General features: G+C 39.6%; 2 protein-coding genes across 2 annotated transcripts in view; one reads left to right on the plus strand and one right to left on the minus strand.

Moving 5' to 3' along the window:
• Positions 1 to 1,042, minus strand: part of Cpeb3 (cytoplasmic polyadenylation element binding protein 3) — a 216,535-nt gene extending 215,493 nt beyond the window's left edge. Inside the window, exon 1 of the mRNA XM_063239354.1 lies at positions 866 to 1,042. The gene's annotated coding sequence lies outside the window, so the exon portion shown is untranslated. The remainder of the gene's footprint in view (positions 1 to 865) is intronic.
• An 84-nt stretch (positions 1,043 to 1,126) lies between these two features.
• Positions 1,127 to 15,448, plus strand: part of Marchf5 (membrane associated ring-CH-type finger 5) — a 34,042-nt gene continuing 19,720 nt past the window's right edge. The window contains exon 1 of the mRNA XM_003462400.5: positions 1,127 to 1,458. Coding sequence (XP_003462448.2) covers positions 1,424 to 1,458 — 35 coding nt within the window. The 5' untranslated portion in view covers positions 1,127 to 1,423. The remainder of the gene's footprint in view (positions 1,459 to 15,448) is intronic.

The following is a 15,448-nucleotide window of genomic DNA, read 5'->3' on the forward strand; positions in this document are numbered from 1 at the left end:
GGGATTGCCGCAAGTTCAAGGCCAGCCTGAACTACTTGCTGTACATAGCAAAACCCTGTCTCCACGCCCCACCCCAGAAAAGACCTCGCATTTTCATTCAAAGAAAACAAATCAAGCACTGTACAGCAGATATAACTACCAAATATCCTACCAACCACAAGTCTAGGAAATGTCACAGATCGTCCAAAATATGCATTTTTAATCAACAGCTCTTTTTCCTCGCGCTCCAGCTATCCCTAGAGCGTCAGAGAACAGCCCATTGAGTGATTTGCGACTTCTCCCTTTTGATTCCACACCCCGGACCCACAGCCCCTCCATCCACCTGCTTGGAGGTGTCTGTCAAGGAGACAAGAAATGGTTAACAGAGGCCGTAGCAGAAAGAGAAACAAACACCCTTGACAACCCACAGCTGAGTAAGCAAAAGCTGTTTATTCACGAACGTATTCCTTTTGGAGACTGTTGGCGAGCCCTTGAAAGCTCATGGAAGGCACATTTGAGAAGGTTCCTAGAGAGGACAAGATCATCTTTTCTCCTTCCACCCCCAACCTCCGAATACACACCGAGGCTCAGTGGCAACGGTACCGTCAAACAGCCCTAACCCCTCCGCCCCCTCGGTAATAACCTCAGGCACGCAGCATCTGACCCCTTGCGGGGGGCTGTGTAACGCATCCAAAATGAGCTCTGACGTGGAAGAGGCTGATTCCACCGGCCGGGGGGTTCCCCCTGCCGCCACGGCCCGCCAGGACACCACAACCAGGGCTGCGGACCTGACGAGAATTGGCCCTCCAGCCCCTTCCCCTCACCTAGCTTCTTCCCACCTGAGGGCAAGAGCTGAGGAGTAAAGAAACAGACAAGAAGGGCTGACCTTGTTGCTAGTGACAGAGGAGCGGTACATCCTGCTGCTTCCCGGAAAGCGATCCGAAGGACATTTCCCCCTCCCCGGAGGAAGGAAACGGGAGGGCGCCGGCTGGGCGGCCGCGGTGGTCCGGGCGGGCTGGCTTCTAGCGGGGACGGGCCGAAGACTACATCTCCCAGGATGCTCTGGGCTCGCCCTGCGTCGTGACCCCGGCGCGCACGGAGGCGGTGACTCTTACCTCACAGAGGTGGCTCCGCCGGTGGCAGCAGCTCGGCGCCCGTGGTACATGGACCGGAACCTCGGGCCGACGGGTAGGAACAGAGGCCGAGATCGTCGCCTGTCCGTGTCAGGCTCCTCCTCCCCGCTCCCCACGTCCTCCTCTGCACGACTGCTTAGCCGCGCACCGCCGCTGCTGGCCTAGCCGAGCCTCTAGGGGAGGCTGGGTGGTGGGTTCGCCGCTGCCTCGGGACTGAGGCCTACTCCACTGCCTCAGTGCTATTGTCTCTGGGCGGGCCTGGCCGCGACCTGGGCCACTGGGCAGAGCCAAGTGCGCCGGCTCTGCGGAAGATGCCGGACCAAGCCCTACAGCAGATGCTGGACAGGTACGGGCAATTTTGGGGAGAAAAGGGGCGCCGACCTTCGCTATGCCCTGCTCGCGCCTGGCCTCGAGATTCGGGGCCTGGAGCCCGGCGTGCCGGGAAGAGTTCCACAACACGGGGGCCGGGCAAAGGGCAAAAAGTTTGGAGTTTGTACTTAGGGGAGAACAGAGCGCGAGGCCTGGGTCGTAGACTTAGAAACTTAGGTGAGGAGAGTCTAGTTTTGTTGGAACACCGTTTTCAAGTGGAAGTTGCTCCTGGTACCCATACAATTAGGTTTTTTTTCTTATTTTCCCCACCTTCCAACTATGTCAGTGATGTCACTGGCAAGAAGAACCGATTATCTTTTCTAAGAAGTGAATCCCTCACCCCTTAGAATTTTAAGCTTCTTTCCAAAAACCAAGGGTAAACATTGTTTCGGAAAACCTGATAAAGGCTGATTTCATTCTTTTTTTCCCCGCCCCCACCCTATCCCCCAGTGTGTAAGGTCAGAGTATCCGCAAGAGAGCCTTGACGGTCATGAGTAGAATAGAGGTTATGGAAAACAGCCAGATGAGTCCAACATTGAACATTTAACACACTTGAGAATCGCTGAGTTCACTGGGAAACTTTCAGTTTACATAGGGGCCAGTTGTCCGTTTCTGGGGGGCTCCAGTCGGTAAAACTCTTTGTAAAGTCGTCTGCATCGCCCTCTGCTGTTCAAATTGTAGGCAGTGTGTTCTGAGTTTTTAGAAACTCTTAAATCCACTTGTACCCCTACGCAGGACTTCCTGTCATAGCCTAATTGTACAACTAATTCATAATCTTTGTGGTTGCTTACAACTTTCAGTAGACATCACTTGCCTCCCTCCCTGTTTAGCAGGTGATACAACTTTTTGCGCTGAGTAAAGATTCAATTGTAGGTAGTTAAATACTGTTTTGGTTCACCACACCCAAGCAAGTCACCCATAACCTCCTGCAGTGACACTTCCTTTGGAGTTTAGAATTATGAGACATTTAAATTGACAAAAATTATGTCACTGGCTTTTTTCAGTTTGAATGACTGATGTGTAATCTAGCTAGCCTTTGTTTCAGGACAACATTGTAAACTATTTTGTCTACATCTTTTTCAAATATGTGATTTACAAGCACCTGAGAGGCAAAAACTTACTCATTGTTTACGTTAAATCCTAGAACAAAGTCTAACACCAGCAGGTAATCAGGAAATAGTTATGTAAACTAATTCATGAACTTCTCAGTTTATCCAGTTGTCTAGAGGTCTGATCATTTATCCAGTTTTCCTTTCATTATGGTTTAGCACCCTGGCAAATTCTGGCATATTACTATTTTCCCAGAGGAGGCCACCATCTGTGATTGCCAATTCCAATCAAATGAGACCCTTTCCAGTGTGGGTATTTTGTAATGAATTTTTCCCCCTCTTGAACACCTTCCTTTTTCTTTGAGTTTTATATGGTGACTTTTGCAGTTCTTACCTTCCAGAAGTTCTTCTGTTTTCATAAGCTCTTTAGATACCCTCCGTGAAATTAAAAAGAAACTAGTGAGCTAAGCAGCTAGTGAGTCATTTAAAACTTAATAGTAACTTGGAAATTCTGGCTTCTCTTTACTGAAGCAGGTGAGTGTAACACTTACCTTACTCTCACATTTGTGTCTTTTTGACACACCTAAAGATAATTTGTATGTGTGTGTTGGGAGATGGGTATTGGGAATTTAACCCAGAGCTTTATGAGCAATAATTTTGGGCTTTAGAGATGAAAATGGTAAAATTCTGATTTTGCCACGTAGTAGCTATGTGACCTAGATTAGGCTTAGTTTTGATGGGGTTTGTTTTGTTTTGGGTTTTTGTTTGTTTGTTTTGTTGTCTTTTGAGACTGTTTCACTATGTAGCTTAGGCTGGCCTTGAGCTCACTTTGTAGCCCAGGCTATCCAACTCCTGGGGATCCTCTTCCCTTAGCCTCCTGAGTGTTGGAATTCAGGTGGATGCCACCATGCCTAGTTTTTTTAGTTTTTGGGGCAGGGTTTTGCTATGTAGTTCTGGCTGGCTTTGAGCTCACTGTGTAGCACAAGCCAGTCTTGACCACACATTTGAAAAAGAAGTGGACAAAACAGTTTAGAATGTTGTCCTGAAACAAAGGCTAGCTAGACTACACATAGTCATTCACAGTCTTGCCTTAGCCTTCCCAGTGCTAGGATTACAGGCTTGCACTAACACACCTGGCTATGGATAGTAATTTTTTTGAGGGACAGTTGAGCTCAAGACACCCAGTTGTTTCTTTCTTTGGTACAGGTGAAGGCTAAGGAAATGTATAAAAAATGTTTTGTTCATTTGCTTCTTGGTTTAATATGTGTTTTGTATGAGTCAATTTTTAAATGTTTGTATTTACTAAATTTAATAAACACTGAGTGCCAACATGCCCAGTATGCTAAGACCTTGGTGTGTAATAGTGAATACAATGAAAATGCTTTTAAGGAATTTAAATTCTGACAATCTTTGTGTTGTATAAACTCTTCATAGTGAAGACTTTTTTTGTGTGAAGTCTATTTTAATTGTAATATGCATGGTTTTTTGTTTTTTGTTTTTTGGATTTATTTTTGTACTGGGGATTGAACTCATGACCTCACACTTGCCAGGCAGGCACGTGCGCTGCTGAGCTAGATCTCTGGCTTCTTTTTTTTTTTTTTTGGTACCAGGCATTAAATGGTATTTTCATTATATACCAATTAATCTTTCCTTCTCCTTTTTTTTTTTTTAAGAGGGTCTCTAATCCTGGTTACTTTTAAATTTGCTATGTAGACCAGGCTAGCCTCAATCTTGGAATCTTTCTTAGCCTCCCAAGTGCTGGAATTACACCATGCCCAGCAGTGTTTTCAAACTAGTGGCAGTTTATTAAGAGTTGAAATTGAATTACCTTATTCTTTGCAGATAATTAACTCAGCCACTATTTATCTTGATAATTTGATTATTGCAGTATTTCTAAGTAAAAGCATACATTTGTGTATTATGTATTTTTGTTTAACTTTAGGTATTCATACTCAGCATCCCAAAGGCTAAGTGAGGCAGGAGGATCACATCAAATTCTGTGTTGCCTGGGCAACATAGTTAATTCAAGGGCAGCTAGAAATACATAGTTATACTTTGTACCAAATAAATAGGTAGTTTATGGCTCTTGATGAACAAAACAACATGAGAGTAAATCACAGACAAAAGAGAATGATGTAAGAGGTATGCTAAACACTAGATATATGACGCTGTGACCAGGGTAACATGCCATTGTGGTTTGTAGTAAACTTCTTACAAATAGGATCATACTGTGAAACAGCAATAAAGTGGTACAGTAAATACCCCAACAGGGACAAAGTTGTATACTATCATTATGAAGTATCAGACACTATACATAATAGCATACATTTGATAAGAGTAGTAGATTTGTTCATACCATCACAAGTAAAGCATGGCACTATATGTTACCATGGCTAACATCTTTAGATAAAAAAATTTTTTAATACCATTATAATTTTGATCCCCACCCAATATCATATATTACAGTCCATCACTGGTGAAAGTATTCTTTCCTAGTGCAAGACTAAGAACTAAATCTGATTAATCTACCTTTACAGATAAGCAAACAAACTTAGCAAGCTGAAATAAATTGTTAAAAGAACACACAATATCTTAGTCGTTTTCCATCACTGGGACAAAATACTCAGCCCACAGTTTTTAAAGGACATGTTTATATTGGCTTGCGTTTAGAAGATATACTCATAGGCAGCTTGGTTCCAAGACAGGAAGGGCATGGTGGAATGGCTTGGCAGAGGACAGCTGCTCACAAAATGGTGGCCAAGAATGGAGTAAAGAGAGATGTGTACCCTTCTTGGTCAGACCTCTCATGAACTGCCTCTTCCAAGCAGAGCCAGCTTCCTAATAACATATTCAGTCTCTTTGTGAACTAATCCATTATTAAATACAGTGCCCCCATCATCTGGGCACACTCCAAAAGACCAATCTCTGAACATATGAGCCTTTGGTAGGTAGGGGGACACTTTAGACCTAAACCATAAAACATAGCAATGGCATAACACAGGTAGAATTTAAACTCAAGTGGCCAGATTTTACAATTCTCATTCACTACCATGTGTTCTCTCATCTGCTGTATTCAAAGATATGGGTCAGCCTTTATGAATCATTTCTCTCTCTTGACTTGATCCAGTAGTATATGACATATTAATAGGAAGATGTTACTCTAGAGATGAGTTTCCCCAAAGCCCTCAGCGTGTCTGTGTTACTCAGACTATAGATTAAGTGGTTCATCATTGGGGTCACTATAGCGTACCCCTCTGAAGCTGTTGCACTCTTCCGAGGTATACTCTACAACCTTGTCCCTGAGTCTCTTTCCAGACTCTCTTGAATAACTTGTGATTGGTTGGTAGCAAAATCTTCCCATCAAAACAAGGTTCTTGATGGTGAATTCACTTCATAGCCTTCAGGTTTATCTTCCTGTTCCAGCTGGGTGAGCAAAGTAGTTCCCAGAGAAGCCACGTTTCTATAGTTCTCCAACACCACATCTCAGTAGAGTTCTCTTTCCGCTAAGTCCAGCAATTTCCACTCCCTTCTGATGAAGTCTATGGCCATATCCTCGAAGATTACAGAGTTCTGTGACTCACAATGGATGTTTTCCATTTCTATGATTCTCTGATGCACACAAGCAGGGACTTGAACAGGTAGAACAAGTATAATAAATGGATTTACAGCTGCCATTTTGTAAGGCTGCAAATTAATACACCCTGACAGCAACCAGGAGAACCAAAGTGCTTCTTTTTTTTTTTTTTTAAAGTCCATTTTGTTTCAAAGGTGAAGAAGAAAAGAAAAAAAATGACAAAATTACAAAACACATCAATGAAGGGGCCAAGGTGCTTCTTAATGCTACCATTGACCACTCCAGGAACAGTTAAAAAAGCAAAAACAAGTTCAAAGATTCAGATACAGCTCATCTGATGACAGCTCTCCTTGAATTTAAGTACATGTATATGTATTCTTTCACTTTTATGAAGAAGCAACTATTTTATATGTTTATTTGACCATTAGAACTACTGTGTAAGCAGTTGTTTGACAGCAGTGATAGCAGAGGTGGCTTCTAGTGTCTGGAATGGTTTGAGGTCACAAATATTGCCCTGAGAGTGTAACCACTCATGAGTTTAAACTATGACCAGGCCATTGAACCTTGGTCAGCTGAAGTATATTGTATATTACTTTATTACTACCTGCTTAATGTTGTTTTTTTTTTTCTTTTGTGTGATTGTGTCTTCTGAAAGATAATTCAAAAAATTGTGCTTTTTCTTCCCCCATCTTTCAGTAAACACTAAGGAATTTAAGGCTGTTTTGCATTACTTACTTGGAACTATTGTGTAGGCAAGAAATGTAGCCATGATGACCCCAGAAACATCAGATGAAAGAAAAGATCTGAAAGGAAAGGCAAAGTGATTGAGAATCCTCTCTGAGGATGTCATTGTCTGTCTGTATATTTCTTTAGAGAGATGGGGAACTTGCTATAGCTTTTTCTGCTTTATATAACTGTCTCAATTTCTGTTAAAGCAATTTCACATTCCTTTAATCAGAGAACATCCTTTTCTCAATCAATTCATGGTTGCATTTGCTTCCTTCAATATCTAAAAAGTGAAAATGGAGCAGGGCAGATTGCTGTGTTAGGCTAGCCTAGGCTACATAGTGAGTTCAAGTTCTGCACAAACTGTGCAAGACCCTCTGTCAAAAAAAAAAAAGGTAGAAACACTGGCCCAACATGGTGGTGCATGCCTATAATCCCAGCACTGAGGCTCAGATATTAGAATCACAAATTTGAGGCCAACCTGAGCTACAGAAGGAGATCTTGACTCAGGGGGAAAAAAAAAGTGTGGAAACATTTCAGATAAAAGTCTTTTTCCCATATCTTCCTCTCATCCTCACTCCAATATTGTAAAATGGGTTTATGTTGTTCCAGCCTTCTTTATTTAATGCTTTTATATGTAAAACTGTGTTAACGTTCTTTTTTTTTCTTCATCTACTCCATTAGGACATTTCATTATCTCTTAATATAATTTGACTTTAATTAACCTTTCTTGTCCTTGGCTGACCCAAAAGTATATTAAAAGTCACCAATAATTTCTTGATCACTAATGATTTTTTTCTTTGTTCTTACATCCTTGGCATATATGAAGTATATATCCAGACAAAATTGATGCCACCACCTCTTACTGCTTGAAAAACCGTGTTCTATTCTGTTCTGTTTCTCTACCTTTTCCTTGTTTTCTGATGCCTCACTTTACCATTTATGTATGTGTAGTATGTATTTAGATTTTTTGAGACCTTTTAGGCTGGCCTTAAACTCTCTGTCTAGTCTAGGCTGGCCTAGAACTCCGGATCATTCTCTTGCTTGAGCCTCCTGAGTGCTGGGATTACAGGTGTGCACCACCACTCCCAGTGACATCCTTTCTTCCTTTAATCCTTGGTTTTCAACCTTCTGTGCTTATTCTGAAAAAACATACTCACTGTCTTACTATCACCTCTATCTGAGCAACACCCCGATTTTTCTGTATTTTTAACAGATCCCTCATTCCATTTATGATTCGTTTCTAGCTGGCAAGAGACCATTTACATTTGTGTGTATACAGTGTTACAAATTTATCTAGCACTATACTATTTCCTCAAATGTTTATCTCAATTTTTTTGCATTTTTAAATTTTATTGATATATTTTTAGTTATATATAATGCTAGCATTCATCATAGGGAATTTGTACCTGTACATGATATACCTTGCTGCTGCTTTTTTTTTTAATCTCAACTTTTTTTTTCTGGTAAGGGTACTTGAACTCAGGACCTCACACTTGCCAAGTAGGCGCTTATGCCACTGAGATATATCTCTAGCCCTGTTTATCTCAATTTTTAATCTTTGATATTATCATCATTCTAGTTCAGCAACCGTAAAATCTGTCTTTTCTTTTTTACCTTCTTCTTTCCAGATCTACTTACCAGATATTACATGATTATTCTTCCTGTGGCTCCAGTTACTCTTTTGTTCCAGGTTCTGCAAAGTAGTACCAGAATTGGCCAGGGCACAATTAGCACCTTGTCATTTCAGGTCTTGAAAATCTGCTAGTGTCTATTACTTGTAAGAACAAAAATCAAAAACTTTGAGGAGTCTAATGTGCCCTAACCTACTTTAACCATTTCTCTTGCCTAGTATTTCACTGTTAGCCGAATATATGCTCTTCTTCCATCTCTTTATTTTTACTTTGGATGCCTTTCTTAACACCTGACCAACTCTACATATCTTTAGAATTAGCTCAAATAATCATACTGATACTTCATATAGCTATAGTATACTGAATAAAATCTTCTTGTATATCCCTATAATCATTTCTGTGTATCATAGAATGTTATATTGTACTGTAAAATTTTTAATGCAGTTATCCCTTGTCCAGAGTTCACTACACATGTATACCTCCTACCACTGATGGATTTGACTGGAAAATTCACTGACAAAATGAACTCGCTTAGCCTTTTGGAACATGCCTATGAATCTGAGTCAGAGTTGAAGAAGAGGATGTCACAAGTGTGAGGGCATCCTGGGCTACATAGTAAGACCTTGTCTCTTAAAAAAAAAAAGTTCTTGTGGAGAACATAAAGTGCCTGTATTTCCTATCTTATTTTTTCGTATAGTGACATTCTTTTGAATCATAGTGTCTCTTTTTTTCATTCTGTATGATGTATCAGTACTTGGAATAATCTTTATTTTTGTATGGGCCATTGAATCCAGGGCTTTCACACTGAGCTACACATCCCCACACCCTTTTTATTTTATATTTCAGACAGAATCTCACTAAATGAACTTGAAATCCTCCTGACTTACTTCGCTAGAATAATCTTGGTACAAATGCTATTTTTAAAAATCTCATTTGCTTAAAACCTTCTAGTTTAATTGTTTTGTGTTTAGAGACAGGGTCTCACTATGTAGTTGTTTAGAGTGGCCTTCAACTCATTATGTAGCCTGCGCTGGCCTCAAACTTGTGACAGTCCTCCTGGCTCAGCTTTCCTGACTCCTAGGATTACAGATATGCACTAACTACCATACCTGGCAGAACCTTCTGTTGTTTTGTTTGGTTCATTTTGTTTTGTTTTGAGACAGGGTCATGATTATGTAGTTGAGGCTGGATTTATGCCCACTGTATGAACTCACAGCCTCCTCCTGCCACGTCTCCCAAGTGCTGGGATTATAGGAATGTGCCATGAAGCCCAGCTTGTCTGTATTTTCTTACTGCTTATTAAATTCAAATTCTTTATCCTGGACTTTAGGACCTCCCAAAAATTTCATCATTATTCATATTTATATCTCTATTATGTTGTGCTTTTTATTGTTTTTGTTTGATTCTTACAGTATCAAGTGTTGAACTCAAGGCTTCTTTCAGGCTAGGCACACACTCTGTCCCAAAACCCTTTGTTGGGAGCCTATATCCGAGCCCTTTTTATTTTGACACAGACTTGCTGAGTTGCCCACTAGAATTTGCAGTCCTACCTCAGCTTCCTGAGTAGCTGGGATTACAGGCAGGCACCATTGCATCCAGCCTCCTTCTTACATTTGAGATAGTCAGTACATGGCGGGGCACCAACCATCTTTATAATGCTTTTATGAATAAGTCTTTCTTTCTTTCTTTTTTCTTTTTCAAATCCATTTTATTTCTTTTTTTTTTTTTTTTTTTTTTTTATCGGTACCAGGGATTGAACTCATGACCGCGTGCTTGCAAGGCAGGCGCTTATGCTGCTGAGCTACATCCCCAGCCCTAAATCCATTTTATTTCGAAGAGAAAAAATGAATAAGTATTTATAAATCTTTTTTTTTTTTTTTTTTTTTTTTTTGCTTAAACACATTTGTGCTTTTTTGGCTTTGTTTGGGTATTTCTGTTTTTGTTTTTGTAGTAACAAAGGAGTGAACTCAAAGCTTTTGATCCCCAGCCCTTTTACTTTTTACTTTGAAATAGGATCTTACTGCATTGCCTAACCTGGATTTGAATTTTTGATCCTGCTATCGCAGCCTCCCACAGTGCTGAGATTACAGGCATGTGCCACCCACCACACCTTACTTTTTGTTGGCATTTTATTTGAAAGTTCTATCCGTTCTTCCAGACCTAAGGTTCTATACCTTATTTATAAAGTTTTTCCTTCCCATTTCAACCAGAAATATTTTTCCCCTCCAGATTCATGTAGCAGTTCCTCTCTGACTCTTAGTTGCCAGTAAGAAACATGCCACAGTTGAGAATTCATATTTATATAGCACATTGAGATAAAACTGGAAAGGAGTAGAATTCTGGAGGAAGCTTTATATGGCAGTTTAAAAGTACCATAGCAAAATAGCTATAATTAAAAAGTGGAAAAGAGAATTGTTTTCTCAAATACACATATGACTGCATAGGCTTATGTATACCAAAAAGCCAGTGTTTTGGAGATAAGGTGTTGGTTACATCCATGCCTTTGCTTACTTTGTGACCTTGATCTAATCACTCTTTCTAGGCTTTTACTTGTTTAAAATGGAAACCATTGTGCTTTCAGAGTCTAAGGAGATCGGAGATTTAGGGCACAGCATGAATAATTTTAAGTTACATTCCATTTCAATACTAGATACAGAAAAGAATTTGTAGACTTTCTTTTTGTTGTTGTTGTTTTTAAAACAATATTTCATTGTGCTGTAAAGACTGACCTTGAACTGATTTTGTAGCCCGGCTGACAGTGATCCTCTTGCCTCTTTGAGTAGTGCTTGGAGTACAGGAATGTGCCACCACTCCCAGCTCTCTGTGTTGTGTTTTCTGTTCCAGAGACTGGTTGAGAAATTTTTTAATCCTGAGATAACAAACAGTATGCATTGTTAAATGGGCCTTGCATTCATTAACCGTGGTTAAAGAGTACTTACTCTCTTTAGGCAGTCATGTAAATACTACATTGTTATGACATCCTATGTAAGTGATAATGAACCTTTTAGAGGGTTCAGTGCTACAAACAGCTGCTGCCGCATGTGTGCCATAGGTTTGCCAGCACTGCCCTGTATAATCCAGGCATAGCAACTTAAACATGTTCATTTAGCTAGTCTCCCCAACCCTGGCCTGTCTCCCTCTCTTCTCTCCTATTAATGCTACACTACTGTGGTACACTTACTTTTGTGAGGGAGATTGTTTTTGGTTTTGTTTTTATTTGAGTGGTTTTGGAATTGAAGCCAGGGCCTTCCCACTGGTTTATCCTCTACCCTCTTTTTATTTTTTTATTTTGAGATATGGTCTTACTGAGTTGCCCAGGTTGGGTTCAAACTTGAAATCCTTCACCCTTAGTCTCCTAGGATGCTAGGATTACAGAGGTACACTACCACACCTGCCTTACATTCCACCTTTTGTAGTGACTACAATCTCAATAAGCCTCTGATAGCATGCATTTTTCTAATCCAAATAAGTCTTCAATGATAGGCTTTATTGTCAAGTGTCTTTTCAGTTAAGCCATGCCTTATCTTGGTTAATTTGCCAGTAAGAAACTATGTAAATTCTCCCTCTCAAAACTTTCCTACATACTTTTATTACTTCTTGGGAAACTGAGGCAAAAAGGTTGCACGTTCCATACTAACCTGGGCTACATAGCTAGACTTCCTCTCAAAAAACAAAACTAAACAAAAACAACAAAACCCCTGGTTAAGTCACAAATGGATTCTATGAGGTGAGGTTGTCTTTCTTACACATCCTTTCCCAACTGTTACTCATCCTTTCTTGCTTTATCTTAATAAGATTCCTTTCTGCTTTAGCCACACTGGTCTGTGAACATATGCTCATGTCCTCCTCTAAGCCTGCTTATGTTGTTTTTCTTATTTCAAATACCCTCACTTTTTCCATTGTAACTTGAAATTAATACTAGTAGCCTTTTCATCACATCTCAGCTGTATCATCCTGCTTCTTATTCTCATCATCACATTTCTGTCTTTTTTTTTAATACCACAGATTGAACTCATGACCTTGAGCTTGCCAGACAGGCACTTATGCTGCTGAGCTAAATCTATGACCCCCACATTTCTGTTTTACGTACGGTCTCTAAGGCCTTTCCTTGGCACTTGTTTTTATGTGGTGGTTTTCTTTGATCCTTGTATGCCTATATTTGTTTCTTAACTAAAGTGTAAATTCTGTAAATGTAGTTTATTTTTATTATTATTATTGTTTTATTCTTTTTTGTTGTTGAGACAGGGTCTCAGCTGTGTAGCCCAGGCTAGCCTCAAAACTCATAGTGATCCTGCTATCTCAGCCTCCCAGATTCTGGGGTTATAGATGTGCACTACTGTACCCATTTTAAATTTTACAAATAAAACTGGCAAAAAGAAAAATAATGACTTTTTAAAACCATGTGGAATTAAATGACATCTTTTATAAGTCAATATGTACATAGTATATTAGTTATAATTAGTCTATATGAGTGATGGCAAACCTTTTAGAGACCAAGTGTCCAAACTGCCACCCAAACCCACTTATTTATCAAAAAGTAGTAACACTGTGAATACAGTACTGACGTTTTAATTTAGAAACAACAACTCGTGCATGTGGTTTGTGTGACAGCAGAGTGGGCTGCACAGATCCCACTGCAGCACACACATCATAGGTTTTCCACCTCTGGTCTATATGTTTTTCTAAGGAATAGGTAATGTTCTTTAGATTTGTCTCATTTAGTTCTCTTTTATTGTCTTCATATAATGATAGCGAGTTGTTCTCTGACATCTGAACTAATTTCGATACTTCCCAGATCTCCCTTTACTTTGTAAACCACTGTGACCCAACTCGGTGGATGGCATGATGTGTAAGTAAATTGTGTGTGTTAGAAAGCAGGAGGCATTTTGAAAAGCTGGTAGAAGGAAAAGAATAGAAGAAAATGCACAGAGAGAATTAGAAAAAATATTTTAAATAGCAGTGTGGCTTACTGAAAAATTGGAGATGAGTGAAATAATAAGAATTGCAAGTGCTATTTTCCTTGGGTGGAATTTGCAAGGTATTTCGTTTTTTTATGTGCATATGTGTTCTGTTTTTTATGATGCTGAGGATTAAATATAGGGCCTCTTGCATACTAGGCAAACACTCAACCACTAACTGTACCCTTAGGTGTTGTCTTTTGAAATGAAAAGTAGCCAAGTATTCTTACCTTTGTATGCTATTCAAAATAGCAACTTCATTGTAATATTAAGATATATAATAGCCAGGCATAGTGGCACATGTCTATGATCCCTGCCCTCACACTACAACTTTGAGGCCTGCCTGGGCTATATAGTGAGTTCAAGGCTATCCTGAACTACACAGTGAGACCCTGTCTCAAAAAGGGGTGGGCCTGAAGATTGAGCTCAGTGGCATAAGCGCCTGCCTGGCAAGCGCGCAAGGTCGTGAGTTCAGCCCCGAGTACCCCCCCTGCAAAAGTAACAATTTGTATCAAAGTATATTTATGTTATACTGACTCTGAAATGCATGTCATGGTACCTGTGAAACGTTCAAATTTGAGAGTGTTTGGTTTCTGTCTTTATTGGGTTGTTTAAAATCTAAGGAGTGACCTGATCTAACAGCAGAATCAAGATCATGTTTTGCCCAATGTGTAAAAGAAAAGCTTATGAAAGTCACAGTACTTGCATTGGAAATTAAGTTAACTTCTCTGCTCTGCTTCCAGTGCATAAGGAACAAAACCCAATACCAAAACAAAAACTTGAATTTACTTATAAAAGCTCTTTACCATGTACATTATGTGATCAATATGGGGCCATCTCTTGGTGTCAAGTCCAGTGTATCAAGAGAGTTTTGTTGGTATATAACGTGAACTCAACTGGTTAAGCAAAATGATAATAAAAGAAGAGAAATCTGTTGGTTTATATAAGTGAACAGTTGGTGTCCATGTCTCAAACAGTGCCATTTGTTTCTATTTTTCAGCTTTGCTTCCTCTCGCGTTTTTGTTTTTTGAGACAGTCTTGCCATGTAGTTGAGGCTGGGCCTGAACACATTATGTAGTCTGGGGTAGGCTGAAACTTGAAGCTATCCTCTTGCCTCCTCCTCTGGAGTGCTGGGATTATACAAGCATGCACCACCATGCCCCACTTCCCTCTGGATTCTTTGGACATCTGCTTCACAAGTCTCTAATCTCCAGGCTCCTCAGAAAAAATTCTGAGTAGCAGCTTTCCCAAGTTCTGGGATAAACTGTGATTAAGACTAGCTTTATGGACTAGTTTCCCTATCACCCTAACCTCAGGGTTATGATACAGTGACCAATCCAAGATTTATTCTTCCAGAAATTGAGAATGAAGGTAGGACTAATAGTGTAAACCACAAGCGTGGGTGATACTGGAGGAAGAATGATTTTTCATAGAAAGAATGGAATACTCTTTGTTCCTACAAAAGAGGAAATTTGTTAGATATTAAGTGGCAGATTTCTGCTATCCCTTCCATGCTGATTTTAAATATTTTATATATATATATATATATACATATATGTGTGTGTATATCCATATATAACACATATGTGTGTATATATATATATATTTGTGGAGAGAATTAAATTCAGGATCATGCTAATTGAAATATAATAAATATAATTATATTCTAGAAAAAGAAGAACCAGTCATACATACAATAGAAACATGTGAGCCAGATACATTACTACCCTAAAACAATTTATTCTATCTTCATATCCTTTGTGCTTTAAAAATTTTTTTATTCTCTCTTCTTATGGTTATACTAGAAAAAGAAACAGTTTTCTTTCTCTCAGCTGAAAGTTGAATGAGTATATGAAAATACTTGGATATTTGTTTTTCCAGGTTCAAGAGATTAGCATTGAAATGGGAAATCTGAATTTCACATATTCCTGTGCTTACCACTTCACAAAGAATTAGCAGGTCTTCTTATTAAATACAAGTATAAACTAGGTGTGGTGGTACATATTTGTAATCCCAGCACTTGAAG

Source organism: Cavia porcellus, unplaced genomic scaffold (genome assembly GCF_034190915.1).
Source record: "Cavia porcellus strain 051 isolate PalLab524CR breed Dunkin Hartley unplaced genomic scaffold, mCavPor4.1 scaffold_28, whole genome shotgun sequence".
Taxonomy (NCBI): Eukaryota; Metazoa; Chordata; class Mammalia; order Rodentia; family Caviidae; genus Cavia; species Cavia porcellus.